Here is a 23,026-nt window from a genome sequence, read left to right on the forward strand (position 1 = left end):
TATATACATATAGTAATATATAGAACATTCTACATTGAAGAAATCGTCGTGAAGAGGTTTTATCCTGACGACATTTCTTCCCAGGCGACATTACGTCTTGCTTAATTTAGACCAGACGAGATTGTGTGTCGCGAGATCATTACAACGAGGTTTTGGTCAGGCGAGATTTTGGGTATGGCGATATTTTGGGGCGCGAGGTTTTGGAAGACGATGTTTTGGCAAGGCGAGGTTTTGGCCAGGCGAGGTTTCGGCCCGGCGAGATTTTGGGCCGCGAGGTTTTGGTCCGCGAGATTGTCGCCACGAGATTCTGGCCGCGAGGTTTTGTACCCAAACCCATGATTTAAATTTGACTATGGATAATTATCGAGTACCATCTTTCTGGTATAAGTACACTCATGTCCAAAATGATTGTCGCATATTTAAAACTGTCTTCTTGGATGAGGCTTTTAATTTACAGCTACAAGGAGGATTAAAAAAATAATTTGCACAAAGGAAAGCGATTGCATCCTGAGATTTTATCTGCAACACATACTGAAAGTTTGTGTCTGACTGTTAGAGACAGTGATATGTTAGAGGCGCTATTGAGAAAAGCTCAGAAACAGTAGACAGTAGCACTGGTGACAAAATTAGAACTTCCAATATACTGTATATGCATAATATTTGACAGTAGTTTCACCAGTGAAATACGGCACAGCACGTTCAGTGATCTTGGTTGCCTAGAAACAGCATGAAAGAAATAGCGAAAAAGTCTTTCCTTGGTTTTGTTTACAGTACTGCAGCTCTCTGCCAGTCTCAGTTTTCGTTAGCTGCATAACGAAGTAACATCTTCTCTACTACGTAATATGTTTTCATACTAGTTTCCCAGTATAGATTCGAATCTAAAATATGAGCTGTATTAACTTTGGTGAGTAAAGGGACCGCAGTAATTGATATCAGGAATGCATAAAGCGGGATGAAAATGTTTAAAGCTAATTGGATTGTGCCAATTAGTGTCTCTCCAGTTCATAACTGATCCAGAACAGATACTTTTAGACATTATATTCAAAGAAAATGAAAATAATTTTCTCAAGGATATTCTAAGATTCCACGTGTTTCTACATCACGTGCTATTTCCAGCAATAATAATAATAATAATAATAATAATAATAATAATAATAATAATAATAATAATAATAATAATAATAATAATAATAATAATAGTTGTTAGTTACATCAGTTAACATCATTTTCTTATTTCTGCTGCAACATGGGCTGCCTTCTCCCCTTCAAAAATAAACATGGTATAATACTTCCCATGTAGGCTAAAGGAAACGAGGATAATAAGAATGAATGAAATGGTAGAGTGAAAAAGTGGGAGGAAACAAGAGAATCCGCGAAAACTTATGAACACAAAGTCTTTACCCACATCAAAGCCCACTTGGCGCTAGCTGGGACCGACCCAGGGACTCCACATACCATAGATGAACATTTTACCGTTGAACCTCTATGAATCATCTTCTCCTTCAAACTTACCATACCCGCTGGTATGTTAAGTTGAATAACGTCGCTTGAGATTTTTTTTTTTTTTTAGCAACGCATTAATGTTTTTCGACATATTAAACATTCAATAGTATTTATGTCCTACAAAAAACGCAAATACTGCCAAAACGGGTTGAATAAATTGAAGATTGGTGACTTGTGTATTTTATATAAGCAGTCCGTTCGACTCAAACTACTCGATGTGGTATCACAAATATCGATTTGAAAACACTGACTTTACTTTGCAGGTCTGCTCATAATAACTTCTGGCTGCTTGTATGACCAAATTGATTCAGCGGCTTTTTGAGGATGAGCGAAAATCTGAAGGAGATGCTTTAAGAAGATTAAATCCACCCGAATAATCCTGACGTCAAAATTTGTTGCTCCTCTTCTCGGTAAAAAACGCACAGAGGAGGAAAAGAGCTGGAAGGTTACCTAATATTGATTTAAAAACGGTGGTGCAGGCAAACTAGAGCATCGATAATCTAGTTAATGATATTTCAGGCGTTCTACTCATGAATCAATGTTCACTGCCAAACCTTAGTTGTTCCATTGTCCTATCATCTGCCTCTCCTTTCCTTTGCTCTAGTGTTTCTCTCTGTTAATTTGCGGATTTTTTAAAATAGAGCTGTACATCATATCTCATCAAGTTGGAAATGAATGCTATAAAGCATCCATAAATTAAATAAACAAGGTCTCTTCCAGCTCCAAAATGTTCCGCATTTAACAGTCTATGGACTAAATTATAGCAAATGTCTTTGCAAACAAATAGTTATTATTAGCTAGGATGTTTGGAAAAATAATGTATTCTCAATAAGCAAGCACATCTACACTAATTTTGTCCTTAATTTTTCTTAATAAACTTAGCCTTAGAAATCCTTTATGTGTGTGTCTTTGCCAAGTGAAAATTTCTCGTCGTGCTTATATCTTTGACGTATAAACGTGTGTATGCTTAAGCCATATGTAAGAACGAAGACTGCGTAAGAATATTTGGATGTTGCACTTAGCCTTAGAGCTTCTCTTTGTGTATGGCTTTGTCAAGTGCAAATTTTAAGTCAGTTTAAATTAATTTAAAGGCTAGCCTATATTATGTAGATCCTATTATAGTCAAGTCTGAAACAAGCTTGCAATCGAGGATATAGCAAGTTTGCTATAGCCTTGGTTGGGTCTGCAACCATCATTAGTGCAAACTTGTGCAAGTCTACAGACTTGTCCTTGATGGTTTAAGAAAGGCTGCAATGCTATTAGAGTTGTGATAAACAGCTCACATAACTATATATAGACTTTGCATACATTTAGAAAAATTACAAAGTAGGAAAGAATTACAAAGGACTTCACATCACCTGCTTATATCATAGTAGTGTAACTGTAACGTTTTCCGTCACGACACAGGCTATTATCAAAATGCATTAGATCAATGAACCATATCCTTCCTAATTACGACCTTCACACCTTAGTACTTACCACTTACATTCATTTAACAATCTTCGAAATTACATTTATTCAAGAAAATAAAGTAGTGACAATTCACATGATAAATGAGTTGCAATTATATGAATGAGAGTGTGAATAGGATTTTCACTCATTTTTCAAAGTTTTTTATGTACCATCAAATTAACAGGCATTTAAAAGTTACCCTTGTATAAATACTCTTTGTGGTGTGGTTTTGAATATCGGGAACTTTTGCTCATAAAATATAGATACCCGTATATCTTCTAGAGTTTAGTAGAAGCTTGATATTCACGCTGCTTAGTATTAAATCTGCAATGGCTAATGGATACTTGTTCATTAGCACGGACTTCGAACGAAACTTGTACTTCGTACTTACGTGGCAAATCTTTTAAAGCGATAATGTGTAATTTTGCATTAAAACAAACTTTCAAAGAAGTTTTGCTAAAAATTGAATTCTAACTTAGTGCACCACAGTAATTGACGTCATAGTTATAACGCTTTTCCATTATGAGCACAATACGTAGTTTTAAGGTTAAAGACTTTTCCTTTTACTGGATTCAATATGGGGTCTATCCTTCCATTACATGTATATACATATAAGAGGTTAAAAGATCTTATAAGAAGCTACTTTTTTTTTTTTAAAAAAAAAAAAGGAAAAGTCTAATAACAAGAAAGAAAAAAATTAAGGAATGTATTCGTCTGATTACCTGTCACTTGCAGGAATTTATATTTCATTTTGAATTTTGTGTCTGAAAAGAACTATTATTACTTTTTTTAAAGAAAAAAATGTAAGTGTGAAACCAATTTTCCGTTACTGAAATATTAGTTACTGCTGAGAGATTAAGAAAAAAAATTCTCGTTACAGGAGCTAAAATTGTACATATCTTTTCAATACCAATGTGTTAGAAGTTTTAAACCGTAACGTTAAAGAAATTTTCTTTCCTTGCAAACTTAACTTGTCGATATAAAAGAAGAAGTCTTGACTTACTGACTACCTTATTAACGGTTACGTCAAACTGTTTAAGCTAGAAATTAGGTTATTTAGGACTAGAATTACTACTAGGACTATTAGCATTACAGACTAGGAAGGTTTATAACGTAAGATACCACTAAAAAGATATTTAGAAATGGGTATTTGGAAATCATTAAGTTATTGTAATGATACTGTGTGTCATTATCTCGGAGTCATTTGAGTGTAAATACATGGTCTTTATTCTATTTGGACTTTACATTTAAACTAATTAAGCACGAGCATCAGCTTTTCTAGATGCGAAATTAAATTAAATTTCCAGCTTAATGTCTTATATACCGATTCTAAGGAAGACAATGATGATGATGATACTGATTAAAATGATGGAATGAAAAAAAGTGGCAAATTTACAATTTTATATTGCTCGAAAACTTTTGATTATATGTAACGTTGGCAGAACAATTTTCGTATGTTTGTTTTGCATGGGAAATATTTGAATATTTGACATATAAGACTAAATAACCTATTCTAGTAGAACTAGTAATAATTTCCGTCCACTTTCAAACATTCATGAGTATATACCTGTACATTTTCTTTTATCTTTTTAATGTTTTGATGTTAATTAAACTCTTCCTTTGTTAAAGATTTGCAAACGAATCAGCAGATATCCTAGAATTTTTTTGTGGTCAAAATGAAGATTAATCTTCGTAGAATATAAAAATGAATATAACTATGTTCGAGACTTCATATCTCTTAGACCACAAGACCGATTTCGATCAAATTTTCAACATAAATGAGGTTCGGGCCTGGGATGGTTTTGTCTATTCCCTTTGACAGTGCAACTTAGGAGAGAGGAAGGGATATATATATATATATATATATATATATATATATATATATATATATATATATATATATATATCAGTGGCGTATTTACGATTTTGTTTCGGGAGGGGCTTTGCTAACTTTCGGGGGGGCTTGGCCTGGAAATGTGAAAATTCTGCAAGATATTTCATTTAATTTACTATACTAAGAAAGATTTCGGAGGGGGCTTAAGCCCGGAAGCCACACCCCTAAATACGCCACTGATATATATATATATATATATATATATATATATATATATATATATATATATATATATATATATATATATATATATATATATATATGATAAAAATGACGATGTTAGTGTCGAATCCATAGTTTTCGGGGTCGCTCAGGTGAACAGTAGCATTTCCAATGCTGTTAACCAAATTCACCCATTTATGTCAAAAATGAAACCTATTCTCCCCCGTGCGAAGCAGGAGTATTCTTCTAGTAAGTATTTACCTAGGTATATAACAGAAATGGAACACTTTTTTTTAACACTTATTCACCAATAACCGAACACTTATCCAGATTTATCCATTATCTTACTACTCACACAACTCTATCTTTTCCACCGTCACCCGCAAATGAAAATTTCTACCTAGAATTAACCTTCAGCTAGAAAAGATTCTCCCATCCATCTATACTTGAACTTACCCTGGAAACAAAATATCCCCTCACTTTTATATTGATGTTCGTAAATGAGAATTATCAAGAGTGAAAGTAACCCTTATGAGGGCAACACGTGTCAGATTTATGAACATAATTCCATTGTCTTTTCTATATAAGGAAGTTCTAGCTCACAGGTTCTTAACTTTTTTTTTTTGTAAACATTATTATGCGGCCCGAACTTTATAGAGTTAATAAAAAAACAGTATATTAGAAATGATCAAACGATAGCTAATGCCGAAAGCTATTTAATAAAGTTATCAGTTCATTTATTCTCTTTTTCTCAGTCCAAAAGCCTTTTATCCTTCCGAAAGAGAAACTTTGTATAAAATTTTAACTCATCAGGAAAAGATCAAAGAGAAAACTTTTTTTTTATTCTCCACTGCAAAAGTTTTCTATTACTGTTCCTTCATCTCATATTTTCTTTTTCCTGTTGTCAACAAAAATATAACACTGTGTTTTTATTTAACGCAAGCGAGTTTGATAAAAACTTTATAAAAGCGTTAAACACTTTATCTTATTAAAAGTTGTTTTAATGTGTGTGTTTTTGTGTGTGTGTGTGTGTGCTCACGTGTTGTAACCTTTTTTTTCAAAAAAAAAAATATCTTCTCTTAGTGGAGCAGATTTCAGTAACAATTGTGCTTTTAGTGATGAAAGCATGAAACTTGGTGGAAACTAAGTACTAATAAGATAGGGAACCAAAAATATATGTCGAGTAACGACCTCTGGTAGCCATCTTAAAATGGCTGCCCTGTGCCATACACATAAATGTAGAAAATTGGCAGTAACGTTCTTCTTTTTGGTTTTAGCATGATGACTTCTATTATAAAAATGTACCAGTATATTCCGATGATTACAAGGATGTGCATTTTGTTGTTCTTCGATTTTTAGTTTCCGAGATATTGTCCAGAAACTTTGAAACAATATGGAAAATAAACATGAAAGAAAATACAAATTCAACAATGGCTTTTTTCCTGGTGGTTTTATCGTGATGACTTTCTTTATATATATAAAAAAGAACATTGTAATGATTACAGGGATGTGTATTTTATTCCTGTATGATACGTGGTTTTCAAGATATTGTTAAAATATTAGAAACCTACTTAAAAAAATAAGCAACTGAGAAAAAACAAAATTCATAGATGGCGGGAGTTGCAAGTGACTAATTTGGAATGTTTCTATATGAGACACATATTAAAGCAAGGATGTTATAAATAGAGGATCTGCCCATATGTATCTTCATCCTATTAAATCGATGAAGCGAAAAAACAACCGAGCATCGGAACGTCTGATTGGCTACTCTCGTTTCGGCCATCGTCTGATTGGCTACTTTCGTTTCCGCCATGATTGTTGGCTGAAAACATTGCGATCCTATTGGGCGGAGTGGGCAGAGTAGAGGTGGCGAAACTGAGACGTATGGCTTCAAGATTTGTTGTAAGGGCAGATCCTCTATTTTATAAGATCCTTGCATTAAAGATCGCAGTTACATTTATGTATCAACACAGTCGATTTTAACAATTTCTCCCCGCGTAGCGAAGTTGCTAACGCTCTCGCCTTCGGTGCAAGCGATTCGAGATTCGATTCTTCAGTCGTAAAAATGTAGAAACCTTTTTTTAGGCCAGCGATCGTGAATGAGGTTTTCCTTGGTTTTCCTCATTCACACCAGACAAATGCCGAGGTGGTACCTAATATAGATCCCAGATCGATTCCTTCCTTCCCTTTCCCCGGATAGTGTGCCCGCTGAAGGACGTCATCCCTCAAACGTGACGGGCTAAAATGGCCATAGTTCGCGATACCCAGAAATCTAAATCCAAATATACTAATCCTTTAACAATTTCTCTGATGCTGGTTTTTAACTGCAAAACGGCGCGTAGTAAAAATGAGACTAATTATCACAAGCGTTCTCGTGAACCTCGTTTGCCAGTAGAGGTTGGACTATATCTACACAGTCATGTGCGTAAGCGTCAAATAGTCGATATAATATTTAATTTTGGACTTAGTGTTTCATGCGACCGTGTTCTTGAGCTGTCAAGCTGTATTGCAGAGTCTCTTTGCCAGAAGTATGAAAATAATAATGTGTGTCGTCCAAATTTAGTGAAAGGAGCGTTCACGGTAGCTACAGGAGACAACATAGACCATACCTTGTCTGCTTCAACAGCCAAATCGTCATTTCATGGAACAAGTATATCACCTACAACGAAGGAAATTCCAAGTCTTCCCGACTTCTATACAACAGTTCAATCCTGACCAATATTCCGACAGGGATTAACAGTCCCTATAGTACAAGGATCTCACTCGAGCGATCTATCAACTTTAGTAAAAGCTAAGAAGGAAGGAGAGGAACGGATAGATAACATTAATCATCTGGTTAGAGACGAAAATACCAATAATGAACCTGTTTTCTGGTTTGCATATCATGCAAAGAACAACCCCCTTAAAGTCCCTTGTATAGGTGCTTCCCTACCACTTCTGAAACAACCATCTAATTCTGCTATAGTTATTGAACATGTTCTACAATTGTTTTAAAGGCATTCTCTATTCTCTGCCCTGATGAAGCACCTGTCGTAACGTTTAATCAAGCTCTTTTTGCTCTAGGCAAGATTTGTGATAACGCTTGGAGGCCTACACATTGAACAAGCATTCTTGAAACTTATTCTACGATAGCTTGAAGGGAGCGTATTGACGCAACTGATAGTTTATGCTCAGTTGGCAACATCTGGAACTGCCGAAACGTTCCTATATGCATCTCATATTACGAAAACAAGAAGAGTTCGTCACATCACTGCTTGCGCTTTGAATGTACTGCTACATGAAGCATACATTGATGCTACTGAAATCAGTGGTACCAAGATTACTATATCTGAGTGGTGCAACATCCGCAGAAAACAAAGTCCATTATTTAAGTATTAGTACACAACACTGCACCTTCAGTTACTCCTCAATATGTTTGCTAGATCACTACGTTCAGGTGATTTTCAATAGTACTGTGACTGTTTGACTCAGATGTGTCCTTTTTTTGCGATGGGCCATATTAATTAAGGCAGATGGATTCCTGTTCATTTGAGAGATGAGGATATACGGTGTATTACACGCACCCACCGATTACTACCCAATTCAGCAAGGGCAATTTTGTTATCTATAAGACCAAACATCGCTTTTATGCTATTGCAATTGATCAAGCACATGAGCTATACAATGCAATCGTTAAAGGAGACGGTGGCGCAATAGGACTTACAGAAAATCCACCTGCACTTCGACGTTGGACTATATGTGGGCCGGAGGTTGCATGACTTGTATCAGAGTTCCAAAAAATGATTATTCATTCATCGTCCAGTTTTTGCATTCACCACGATAAAAAAATGGTGTTCAGCAGAATTTCATGAAAGACATCTAAATATGTTTCAGGACCTGGGAAACCCTTACAGCGATGAAGCAGAAGATTTGATTAAAATTGTCACAAAGCAAATCATCCATGATCACGTAAAGAAGACTGTTATCCAAATTGAAGATGTTGCTTTAGTTCACTTTCAACAGTATATGAATAATAGAATAAAATAGCCAAAGGAGTCAGTTCTACAGAAGTTGAAAAAGCTCAAACTCTTTTCAATGAGCACCACCAACAAAGCCATCAAAACTGAAGAGTACGTTATCTTCAACACGCTATGACGCGAAATTATTTCACGTCTGTACATAGGGTGCGAAGTTCGAGGTAGTGATCTGGACGAGTTCTTTCGACATGAAAACCATGCCTGCCCTCTTCTCTTGGAGAGTATAGTCAACTACGTTAGACAAAAAAGAGTAACATAATAGGAAGTGTGCAGCAAATTCTTTCAGAGCATGGTAGGCATGATGAAATAAATATAGTATTACTTGATGGGGCTGTCATTGTTAACTCCATACGACCAACGGGAAGAATGTAAAACTTTTAAGATTATGCGACTAGAGGTGTAACTCCATGTGTCAAGGAACATTTTAGCACAGCTGGCATGGTAAATATTATTTCGAACAGCTGCCGAATATATTTATTAAAGAGAGTTACAAGACAACGAAAGGGTGTTGACATTCGTACAAGAGTTACGCCAAGTACTCCTTTACCTAGAAAGTGGGGCGAGTTTCTACAGTCATCTTGTAATAAGAGTCAATCTCTTTCCTGAGTTCATGTCTAGCAAGTATATCACATGACAATGGAACAGTGATAACAACAGTAGGAGATAGTGTTGTTAGCAACACCAATATCTCCGTTGCATCTCTCTGTCCATGTAATCATGAAGAGGCTGATACTAGACTCATACTGCATGCCCATTCTGCTTTTCAATGTGGATTATACTAAATTACTATTAAAAACTGTATATTCTCATGGGGCAGTGTTGAGCATTGCTTTTGCAGCATAGCAACCGGGAGTACAAATTTTTGTTGAGCTGGGAATGGGAAAAAGTCACCGGATCATCTCAGCGCGTGACGTGGCTGCTGCTTTACAGTATGAGCATTAACAACATTCTATTCCATAACAGGATGCGATACTGTTTCTGGATTTGACACTCGAGGGAAGAAATCAGCGTGGAAAGCATGGCTAAAATACTCAGATGAGACAGCAGCCTTCCTTTCTCTATCACGTCCATGTGCTAAGGTGACGTGTGAGGTATTCAACCACATCCAGCGTTTCGTGATAGTTATGTATGACAATGCAACTTCAGATACAGATGAAGATGTCGCCAGACGTCGTCTCTTCACTCAGAAGATGAAAACTCTGGAGAGTATTCCACCGTCAAAGAATGCGCTGCTACAGCATGTTAAAACAGTTGCTTATCAATCAGGACATATTTGAAGACAAGCGTGTGTTAAAATGCAGGATTTTCCCCCACCAGTAAATTGGGGCTGGATGAAAGGGTAAAGTGGATGGGAAACTAAGTTTATAACTTTGCATGAAACATCAGCAGCTTAAATCGAAAATCTTGTAGATGCTCAAATAAGAAATCAGTGTAAGTGCGTCTCATTTGAAATTCAGTGCACCGCATTATGTAAATGTGAAGGAAATTGTGAAAATTAAGATCTCATTTAGCAGCAACTTTGCAACCATAAACAATAAAATTTATCAACAGTGCTCACTGAAACAAAGTAATTTATTTTTTTCATATGTGATCTTTTAAAAAATATCCATTACAGTACAGAACAATAACAAAAGGCTGTGTATTATTATATTCCTAATTTTTACTTTGTAATACACACTCTACGAGCATTTACACGGTTAACAAGAGCGAACATAATATGTGAATGATCTTCCTTCACAGTTACTTATTTCCCAAGTAGGTTTCTAATTTTCTGACAATATCTCCAGAACCACTCATCGTACAGGAATAAAATACATATCCCTGTAATTGTCGCAATGTTCTTGTTTTTTATATATAACTAAAGTCATCACGCTAAAACCACCAGGAATATTTATCTTCTTTCAGGTTTATTTCTCATGTTGTTTCAAAGTTTTCCGACAATATCTAGGAACCTAATAATCGAAGAACAACAAAATGCACATCCTTGTAATCATCAGACTATCCTGGTAAATTTTTACAATAGAAACCATCATGCTAAAACCAAAAAGAAGAAAGTTACTGCCGGTTTTCTAAATTTATATGCATGGCACAGGGCGGCCATTTTAAGATGGCCGCCAGAGGTCTTTACTGGGCATATATTTTTGGCTCCCTATTATATTAGTGCTTAGTTTTATGTAAGCTACGCTTCCACCAAGTTTCATGCTTTCGTCACAATTCTTGCATTTATTTACCAAAATCTGCTGTACTATCTGGAGAATTATTTAAATAAAATATGTAAGGTTTGAAGTTTTACAATACTACGTTGACTCAAACTTTAACTGGAAATATATTTAAATAATTAATTTTACATTTCTCTAACCTTTTCTTCAATTTAAACATAAATTATTTAAATTTACTTTTACGCTTTCATAATTAGTATAATTTATTAATTACAAATACATAATGATTATTTTTTGAATATCATACCATCGTTTGCTCAGTGATAGAACGTTCTCCTCTGGTATGTGGGGTCCCTGATTCGATCCCCACTCACACCAAGTTAACTTTGTGGTGGACAAGTACCGTGTGCATGGGTTTTCTTGGTATTCTCCCGTTTCCGTCCACTTTCTTCATTCCACCATTTCATTCATTTCTCATCATCACCGTCTCCTTTAGCCTAGCCGGCATAATCGTGAGACGTAAAACTGAAGATGTCAATTCATTTTAAACGATCGTTTTAAATTCTTATCAGAGAACATTAGTAAAGTAAGATTTCTTTATGCTCAATTGTTTGAGATCTGATAGTTTTTTCTTGTAAAATTTGTTTTCCAATAGTTATTGGTAAATATTTAAATGTTTCCCGTAATATTGTAATAGATGTACACTCATGTCCAAAATTATTGTCGCATGTCTATAAATATGTTGTTCTAGGAATATAATTTGATAACGAATTCGCCCAGTACTTTTTATAATGTTAGTATGTGTATAATCGGCAAGGACATGTATGTGACAAATTTCGTGTCAAAAGAGCAGTAAATGAGAACAATAAAACGAAAATAAAATTTTCCTGTCCATTTAACAATATTTTATTTTACTCATTATAATTTTATTATTTATAATTCTTTTTCTTTGAAATTTACCACAAATATACATTTCCCGATTATACACATAATATCAGTGTTAAAAGTACCCTGCAAAATCATTATCAAATTATATTCTTACAAGAAGACAGTTATAGATATGCGACAATAATTTTGGACATGATGTATAATATACGAATATATAAAATTATTGCAAGAAACTTAAATGCATTTTCAAAACAACCAAATTATTTTTCGGTACATATTTAAACATCTTTAATAAAAGTATAAACAACTTAGGTAAACACTTCAGTATACGTTTGTGAAACTTCGGAAAATGTTCGGGTTTATTAAGCAAACGTAAATCTGAAAACCTTTTGATTTGATTTAGAAATAAATCTTTTACATTTTTTGTAAAATGCTAAAGTTTTCATTATACATTTATGCGTTTGTACTAATTCTTTATATATTTTTGATAACGTCTAAACGTTCACATTTCATGTAAAACGTTTTAACTAGTTGAAAATTCAGAAGGCCTTATGCAGAGTCGTTATGACTCGTGATTAGTGCTATACTAAAGAGTTCGACTAACATGTGTTTCCTGCAGTAGTCAAACCTTAGTATGATTCTAATCATATGTCAAAACGACTCTGTATAAGGCGGAGAATGTCTTAAAGTAGAAATATATTTTTTTTTGTATTTTTTATTGTTAAAAAATGTTTTATTTTTAAAATATTACGCTATCTTAATAAATGTTTACAAATTGTTAAATTTTATGAGAAAATGTTAAGCAAATTAAACGTTTTGCTAAACTTGTCCGTACGAAACTATGCCAAACTTGTCCGTGTATAAGTGCAATAGTAAAAAAAGTAAAAGAAAAAGCTAAGGTTCATGGTTACTGGGAGGAGATTCGCCAATAAACAGCACGCGATATCAAATGACCTTCTAAGATTGTAAAACAAGCCTCTCATCTGCTTTGTTTGCTCAAAGCTTTCTTTGTAGCATATTTATTAACTAAAACTCGAAGCCCATTTTCTTAAGTCCTCTGTAAGTGATGTTTCGTGTTCATTTCTTGCGTCTCGGCTTTATTAGGTTCAAGTATACTTCAAGATCTTAACTATGCAGTTAGTTGTAGAGTACCGCATTCTGTATCACAGCTTATCCATTTAAATGTTTGCCAATGTTTCCGAGATCCTTCTTCATGGTGAAAGTTGAAGGGTGTTCTCTCAATTCGTCCGCCACAGTCGTCCACCCCCTTTTAAACTGCTAAATCTATGAAAAAATAACTTTTAAATGATAAAGTACTGTCCCCGTATTGTGATAACAATATACGATGAACTCCATCCCCTTTTAAACCATTAGACCATAGAAATCGGATCACTATTCGTTGTTCCTCTTTGGTGGAAACTACTAGCGGAGCATGTTTACACTGTAATAACCAAAAGGAAAATGGAACAATCCAGACAAAATTTTGCATACGCGACCTCAGTCATACTAGCTTTTATCACGCGTGCGTGGAAGGCAGGACGAAAAACTTCATAGTACGTTATTGCAAAAGTGTTATCAATTGTGCACACACTTTCGTACATTTTCGTACCTATATGGTTACAGGTTCAACGTACTATCGTGGCTCATTGTATTTTTCCTTTCTCTTAGTAAACCACTTTAATTGAGAAATTTAAAATTGTAATAAACTAGATATTGTCGCAAATAAGACGACATAGTCTTTGATCAAAGCAAGCTGAATGTCTATCCGTTTGGGCATAGTGGTTCATAATCGTACTAAACAGGGTTGAATATTATTTCACAGTAATCCAAATAGTCATTTATGTTAAATTCCATTGCCTCAATTCTACATTCAACTTTACAAATATGATGTCATTTATCATTATCAAATATAGAAGACATTAACTCTATTTACAAAAATAAGTGACAATTACAGATGGACATTCATAAAACATAACATAAAAGATAATTTCTTCTTACCTGCAAGAGAATTTCCTTCAACAAAGAGAAGTAAAGCTATTATCCAGTTATGCGCAAGTAGACACCACAGAAAAATCTTCATTCTACCTTGAATAAAACGAAAAAGCAAAATATGAGAAATATTAAATGACCAAGAGTACGTACAGACAAATATGAAATTAATAGCTTCTTTATATACCTAGTATTTTCCATATAAGGTCTCTGCCAAAAGAATAGTGGGAGTTTGATCTTGTTCTTATGAATCGTACATTACAAGATATGTAGTGAGGATAAGTATAGATTTCAGAAACTTAAAACATTGTTTATAATAAAGCATCAGATTGTTTAGTAACTTGAACAAAGTTGGGAAAAATAAGCAAACAAAACATGTACTTAAGTAGGTTTCCCTCATTCAACAGCACAACTCACTTTGTAACGGTACTTAATATCTATCCATTCTCTAGCAAGAACGCAGCAGGTGGGCAAGTAAGTTTGTGGTAGACAATATCGTATCCGGGTGCATCTGTTTTCTCCTATATTCTCGCTCCGGCAATTATTCTATCATCATTATCTTGTCTTAATTCATTTCAGGTTTCTATTATCCATATTATCCAATAAAAGCATATAATTCCCTGATATTTAATGGTAGGGCACTCCAGGTTTTAATTAACTGATATCTAATACTTTTGGAGCCACAGTTTAATTGTAATCTTCGTTTCCCAAGTTTTTTTGTATATCTTTGCACGCGTTCCTTTTGTGTGTTTTATTTAAGCAACTTGCAGTAAATATACACTTACCAAAACAAAACTTTATAACCACCCTGTACTTTTTAAAAGAAGTCATTAGGGTGAAGTAAGAGGCACGGTCATAGCAGAACCTCTAGCTAATCAGTGACAAGGATTTCACTCGATCAGTCAATGTGAACTTTGTGTTGGAGACTGGCAACATATAAGTTTCAGTGGCTCAAGTTTTTATGACCAGACGGCTGGGAACGAACATCTCGGGAATGGTGTGACTTGCCGGGTATTCGTGAACTGTTGTCTTCCAAAGGTGGGAAAAACACGGTGAAAACAGCAGCAAACTACAAGACAGTGGACGACCACACCTCATTAAATTAAAGATATCAGATGTTGACTGCAAGGTTGATACAGCAGGATAGGACGCCAACTTGGCCACAATTAACACCAGACTTTAACAGTTGACAACATACATGCGTGTCTGAGCATACAGTTCACCATATACTAATAGATATGGACCTCCAGACCCGACGATCTACACGTGTATCAATGTTAACCGTACAGTATCATCAACTACGACTGGAATTTTCATGTGGCCTTTCTCATTGAACCACCGAGGAGTGGCACAATGTTTCATGGTCCGATGAATTATGATACTGCCGTCATCAGATGGATGGTCCGTGGGTCCATTATTATTAGGTAACCTTTACATAGACGTCCATGGGCCCTCTATGGGTATATGGAGGGCACCAGGATGGCTTCTAGCTATCGGTAGGTACTTAATCATGAACACCTATTCATATGCTTAATATTTTAAATTGGCAATGACATCTTTTAGCAGAAAAACGCTCCTTCTCACAAGGTCAACGATAGTTGGAGTAGTTCAAAGAGCACAGTGAAAAGATTTTAATTGCTGCAATCGTCTCTAAACTCACCCAATCTGAACTCAATAGGACATCTGTGGGACGTTGTTCAACATAAGATCTGAGCTTATTGTCACCACTCCACGGAATTTACAGAAATTTAGTGAGTTGTGTGTGTGGTGGGTAACGTCGTGCTTCCATTTACCTATCAAGGTCTCGTTGCATATTTTGGTTGGTTAGTTTATGTTTACACTTTTCTTGATCATTCTGTACACTAGGCACTTTATCCTACAGAAATAAGTTCGTACAATTTTAATAAATTTGATTCTTAGAATAGCGATTGTGTGTGCGTAAAGTGAATGTTCATTTGTTAATTATTATTTCCTGCATTTCACTGAGGAACGAAGACCTAATATTGAAACTGAGAAACAATGATTGTTTCAAGCGTCGATTGTGTATGAAAGCTAGGCGTAGATGAATGCTACTGATAATCAGTGTTCATAGGTTCTCTTTAGTAAATTTCTTTCAAATGACCCAAAATTTTCCATTTTCTTTGTCAAATTTTCTATAGTTTATTGAGTTTCCCATTCTTATGATAGAAGAGATAAGATTAATTTTATTCTGTTAAAGAAAGTGCCAACCACATTCCGTTTATGCTTCTATTTATTTTTATTTTCCTTTCGCTTTTTTGTTTCTACAAAAATATATATATGTTCGCACAAATACACTAACGCAGTGGTAGATATAGGCCAGGGCCGGGGGAGGCCTAGGTTTCCCCAATTTTTTTGAATGACAAAAATAATTTAAGCTATTATTTATATATTTTTGAAAGTTTATACTAAACTCAAGATATACCTATCATAGTTGGGGTCTGGCTGTCACCCCCTCCCCCAGAGTTTACCTTTTAGATGCGCACAGTGATACTAAGCCAAGAATGGGTACAAATTATGCTACTATGAAGGCACACGCATATAAGACACAGTGGCGCATTTAGGAAGGGGGGCTTTCGGGCTTAAGCCACCCCCGAAATTTTATTTACTATATTAAAGTAAATGAAATATCTTGCGGAATTTTCACATTTCCAGGAATAAAGTTAGCAAAGCCCCCCTGAAACAAAATCGTAAATACACCTCACTACAGACAGGTTATTGCTATTGCATTAGTTTATTTCTGAAGAACAAAGAAAAGTTTAGAACATATTTCCACTGATTTTACGTTTTATCCACACACAATATATATATATATATATATATATATATATATATATATATATATATATATATATATATATATATATATATATATATATATATATATATATATATATATATATATATATATATATATATTTGTTAAATTTACCTCAAACTACGAAAATTATTAATAATATATTTTGTAATTGATTTCAGTAGGAACTTCATTAACGTATTGAAAGCGTTTGAGGAAAGCGTATTGATATAGTTATAACAATACAGCCACTACTGAGAACAAAAGACAAATAAAAAGCATTACTTCTTTCCCTGCTGTTAATTAAAACTATGTAGTTTGTTCCATTAATTATAAAGATTTGATCTATGAATAGATCGTTAAATAGAAACTTCAAGAACGTAAAAACAAAAACAAATGAATAAATATGCAGTAGTTTTTGATTATAGAAAGTGAGAGTGTTTTAATTAATGGTAGGTATGAAAGGAAAGTCCAATTTACTAGTAGTTGGAAGCGAATCAATACTCTATGAACATCCTTTGTAATAAATGAAGTGTTTTTTTTTTCTTTTTGTAAACTTTGTATTCAATAGAATTCGTTTCCAGCATTGAAATTGCTGACAGAAGCATCTAGAAGTGGTTCATTTCACTATTGTATTGTTATCTTACCACATCTAAACTAGGATCTTCCAATATTACCATGACGAGAAGAAAACATAAATACTCTACAAAACGCAATACTTGTTTCCAGTAAACATTCGCGCTATGTAAATCAGCGTATTCCAAATTTATTTATCATCATCATCATAATCATAGTTGTTCTGCCATTATTGGCAGGTCCCTTGCTGCAGCTAAGAAGCTTCCATGCTCCACGGTCTTCCGCTAACCTCATCATCTATTTTCTAATATCATCCATTAATTGTAGTCTTCTTCGCCCCCTACCTCTCTTTCCTCCCACCATACTCTCTAGGACATCCCTCGTGATGCATTTTATTTATCATCATCATAGGTATTAAGCCTTTATTGGCAGGTCACTTGCTGCAGCTGAGAAGCTTCCATGCTCCACGGTCCTCCGCTAACTTCTTCGTCTTCGCGTATGATCCTTCTGTATTAATATCATCAATTAATTGTAGTCTCCTTCGCCCCCTACCCCTCTTTCCCGCCACCATACCCTCTAGGACGTCCCTCATGATACAATCTCTTCTTAGACAATGTCCCAACCAGTTTCTCTTCCTCTTCCTAATAATATCTAAAAGTGTTCTTTTCTCACCCACCATTTCGAACACTCTCTCATTCGTTTTCCGCTCGACCCAACTAATTCTTTCCATTCTTCTCCACACCCACATTTCGAAGGCTTCCAGTCGATTTTCGTCACCTTTACGTAATGTCCACGTTTCTGCCCCATACAGTACAACACTCCACACGAAGCATTTTTAAGTCTTTTTCTCAACTCTTTATTCAAGTTCCCACAAAACAGACTTTTCTTCCTCCTAAAGGCTCCTTTCGCCATTCCTATCCTTGCTTTTATTTCACGTTCGCATTTCATGTCATTACTAAGAACACTACCCAGGTATCGAAAACTCTTCACTTGTTCTATTTTCTCCCCTCCTACTTTTATATTTGACACATTTATATTTTATTTATAGTACACTCAAATATAATTCATTCATCACTAAAATTAGGAAATGAAAATGAAACCTCTCAGCTTAACGTCACAGGTTTATGACTTTTAGGATAAAGGAGACGGTGATTAAAGCAAGTAGTGAACGATAAATAAAGAATAGGTGGAATGATAAAGTGGGAGGAAACGGAAGTAAGCTGAAAAAATCTATGGATACGAACTTACTTAGCCGGGGATCGAAATAGGTAACCCCTTTATCACTGATCCGCAATACCCCCTCTGTAGAATTAGGATTTTACAAATTTGAAAATGTAAAATCGTTTGATTTTCTGGACAAAGCGTTCACCAATACTTTACGGTTTTACGAAGCAGGCATTGGCAATCTGTATTTTGTTTCTTTCATAATAATGCTGTCAAAATTTTGTTGTAAGCCCAATAGATGTATGCGCATTTGCACTGCTAACAAAAGATTTGGAAAACAAGTGTTCTATTTGTTTTATATCTATAGTAATCGGAGTAATCGGAGTGACTCAAAAAAAGACTGCTTTAAAAATAAAGTTTGTTCCTTTAAAAGTAAGTAAATCTAGAGGATGTTTGGAGAGTATATCAAGGAGAAACCATATAAAAGATTGTACGAGAGCATAATGAGCACAATAACCATATACAACTGGTATTAAAATTAACATGAGTAAAGTTCTCTCCTGAGCAATCTTCAGTATTGATCTCAAAATTTAATATACACTTTAAAAGTAGGGATGGTCAAAATCGGTTGTTATAAAAACAGAAATCCGAAAAACCAATATTTCGGTTTACTCCAAAAAAGTGGGTCGGTTTTACACCGAAACCGGTTTTGGTTCTCTCAAGAAAGTATCTTTTTTCATTGAAACGGGTTTCCGTTTCCTCCAAAACCCGGTTCGGTTTCTCACAAGAGTAGAGTTTCGTTCTTCTTGGAAAAAGGCATCCGTTCACAACAAAAGCAATTTTGTTTTTAAACATATTGTTTTTTCTAAAAAGTAAAATTCCAAAACTGTTTTGGAAAATATATAAAACTATTTCTGTGGAAACGGAACAGGTTTCCGGAGAACAACGAAGAACTATTCTGGTCAGAAATAGAAGCGGTTTTGGAAACAAATGAAACTGTTTTTGATGAAAAACAACCGGTTTTGGAGAAAACCGAAACCGGTTTCGGTAAAAAGCCGAACCGGTTTTTTGAGAAACCGGATTCGGTGCAAAACCGAACCAGTTTTGAAGAAAACCAATAACCGGTCTCGATGAAAACCGATAACTAGTTTTGGACAAAACCGTAACCGTTTTCAGCGTAAAAAACAGTTTTTGGAAAAATTTCGAAAACCGGTTTCGGTTTTCCTAAAAAGCGAAAAGTTAAAAACTGTTTTTTGTGCCCATCACTATTTAAAACAACAGTAGTAGAATAACGATATGTTGTTAATTGTAAAAACAGATAATGATGATAGTTCATTATTTGAATATACTGTGCTTATAAAAGTGAGTGTAAAATAAACAATAAAATACTACATTTTCCGTATAATTCGATTTTCAATACTTCGAGGAAGCGTTTCTTCCATCCATCTCGAACTACTAGTAGAATCGTACTGTATTTCTTTCTAGGAACGATATATTCAGTTTTGGTATATACACATATTCTAAAACTGTTGCAGTTCTTGCAGAAGAGTTTATGTTATTATTTTGTATAGATTCAATGAACACAAGTTATACGTGAAAATATCTCAAATTTTAAATCTGGAGGAGAATTTACAACTATTTTTTAAAACTATTTCTTCCTGAAATGTCTGTACGGAGAGCCTTTCGTGGCAGTCTATATGGCTGGATTTTTTCTTTACTTCATGAGTATTGATAAACAATTAAGTAGGTTTCTTGTGTGCATAATAAATACAGGGTTGCCATTTGGGGAGGGCAGTTGCCTCCTCCATGATTGAATAACATATGCTATTTTAATCAATTTTATACTATTATAATAATAATTAAAAAACTTGAAATTCTGATGTCGTTGAAGAAACTTGCCCTTTACCTTACCCTAAATTTTTTCCTACCCGGACTTTACTTTGGGATTCATTTAAACACACCTTAATTAACCTAATTAGCCTTTTCGGTATTCAAAATTCTGTAAGAACGTATGTTTCTCTTCTAAGTGAGTCGTAAGCCTTTCTAAAATCAATAAATAGTTGATGTACAGAGATGTATTCCCACTTCTTTTCGAGTATTTGTCGAATGGTAAACATTTGGTCAATAGTTGATCGATTTCGTTTAAAACCGCACTGATAATCTCCAATAATTTCAAACTGCGTATCGGGTCAATCTTTCTAGTAGAATGTTTGAGAGGATTTTAGAGGACGTTAACAGAAGAGAGATGCCTAGATAATTATTACAGTTAGTTTTATCGCCTTTCTTGTAAATTGGAACAATGATTGATTCTTTCCACTCTTGTAGTAATTCTTCCTTGTTCCAGATAAGAAGAATGAGTTTGTGTATCTTGTTCCACAATTTTTCGCTTACATCTAAAATTAACTCGCGTCAGCCGGAATTTCGTCTACATCCGGAGATTTGTGTTTCTTTAATTTGTTTATAGCGATTTCTACTTTTGTTCGGTTAGTTTCTGCGATATACGGTTCTGCGGTGTGTATTTCCATTTCTCCACGTACATTAGTTTATGGCTGCGTGTTCAGCAATTTGTAAAAGAAAGCTTTCCATTTATTTAAGATGCTATTGTATCAGTGAGAACTATTCCGGCAGGTTGTTTTTAATATAAGCACGAGATTGATAGTCTTTCTTAAATTCGTTGATCCCCTTATACATGTCACGAATGATTTTATTTTTACTATTATCTTCAAGTTCCTTAATTTTAGTTTATAGAAAATCGCGTTTTTTTATTTTTGCTCTATAAGTTTTGGAAGTTTCCCGCCTGATATGTACGAAATTTTGTGTAGTTATTTCATTCGGATTTTGTAGCCAACATAATTTTGCCTGTTTTCTCTTCTCCGTTAGTTGAATGCATTCCTGGTCGAACCATGGTTTGTTCCTACGTATTTTCGCGTGTCCTAATTTTTCTTTTGCTGAAATTTTAATGCTATTTCTAATTTCAATCCAAGTAGCCTCAATAATAGTGGACTTCGAATTTTCTAAAACCGAGAATCTATTCGAAATTTCAATTTGGTATTCCTCCCTTACCTGGCTCTGATCTAATTTCTTTAAATTAAATCTCTCCGTTTTGAGACATTGAATATTTCCTTTATTCAGCGATAATCTCTCTCTTATTGTCGCTGCTACCAGGTAGTGATCAGTGTCACAATCAGCCCCTCTAAATGACCGGACATCAATTATGCTAGATTGTCTTCTTCTATCTACCAGTACTAAAACATGATCGATTTGATTATATAATTTTCAATCGGGTGAGGTCCAAGTATATTTATGAACTTCGCGATGTAGAAATTTCGTATTCTTCTCGATAAAGTTGTTCGATGTTGCAAAGTTCGTCGAGTTAGTAGTCTGAAGAATATTATCTCTAAAAACAAGATGTCACTGCTATTTACAAACAAATTTGTGGTTATCAATGTTAAGCCTGTTGGCCAAACTCAATCCGCACTTTTCTTGCGTATTAGTGTATAAATTAAAGGCAATTAAGAATACCAAAAATGTAGAAAGTAGGACGATAGTATCTACAAAACGCTATTAAATAAAGTACTAATTGTCTTTAATTTTAATAAGATGTTGCTCAAAATCGTTAAAGACCCCAAAGATATTGTTGTCAAGCTGTCCGATGTTTATTTTGGGTCAAATATGATGGTTACAGATAATATATGTATTCTTAGATGTGCTTATAAGGAAGAAATAATGTCCATATTCCAATATTAAATGTAGGGAAATAAGTGCTCTTTGTGTCCAAACTTTTTCTTATAGCCTACAAATTTGGAGAGGCAGTTTATTACGTCATAATCGACTCGATTTATTTTCTAGTGTGTGAAAGATCTTGAAAATGATTATTTCTACTTCATGTAGTACTGTTTTACAGATAGAATGGTGCTTATTTTCTATTTATATATGAACTTTATTCAAGAAGTATTGGCAAAAGTACGGTTTGCAAATCCCGAAACAATAATTCCCTTCAAATTAGCCTTCTTGGTAATGCTCATACTTCTCCCAGCGTTCCCGCCATTGTTAGAAACACTTCTGGAACCCAGTTTTTGAAATGGTGAGCAATCGTGCCATCGCATTCCGTATGATGTCTTCTCTTGACTCAAATCGGGTTCATTTTAGTGGCATTTTCAGCTTAGGAAATAACCAAAAGTCACACGAAGTCATGTCAGATGAGTAGGGAAGCTGACGACACACTGGAATATTGTATATGGCGATGAAAGCCTGAATCGAATTTCGTGGACACTCTCCTCATGCCTAAATTCTCGTTCAAAATTGAACGTACCGATCCGATTGAATGGTTTCTGTTTGGGATAAACGAACTTTTAAGTTAAGTTAAGTTGAGTTTAACGTCCCGTTCAGCAGCGAGGCTATATGAGAC

General features: G+C 34.7%; 1 protein-coding gene across 1 annotated transcript in view; it reads right to left on the reverse strand.

Moving 5' to 3' along the window:
* Positions 1–23,026, reverse strand: part of LOC145672472 (limbic system-associated membrane protein-like) — a 760,540-nt gene that overhangs the window by 371,162 nt on the left and 366,352 nt on the right. The window contains exon 2 of the mRNA XM_081741633.1: positions 14,073–14,159. Coding sequence (XP_081597759.1) covers positions 14,073–14,159 — 87 coding nt within the window. The remainder of the gene's footprint in view (positions 1–14,072; positions 14,160–23,026) is intronic.

This window comes from Thermobia domestica, chromosome 16 (assembly GCF_964235325.1).
Source record: "Thermobia domestica chromosome 16, izTheDome1.hap1.1, whole genome shotgun sequence".
Taxonomy (NCBI): domain Eukaryota; kingdom Metazoa; phylum Arthropoda; class Insecta; order Zygentoma; family Lepismatidae; genus Thermobia; species Thermobia domestica.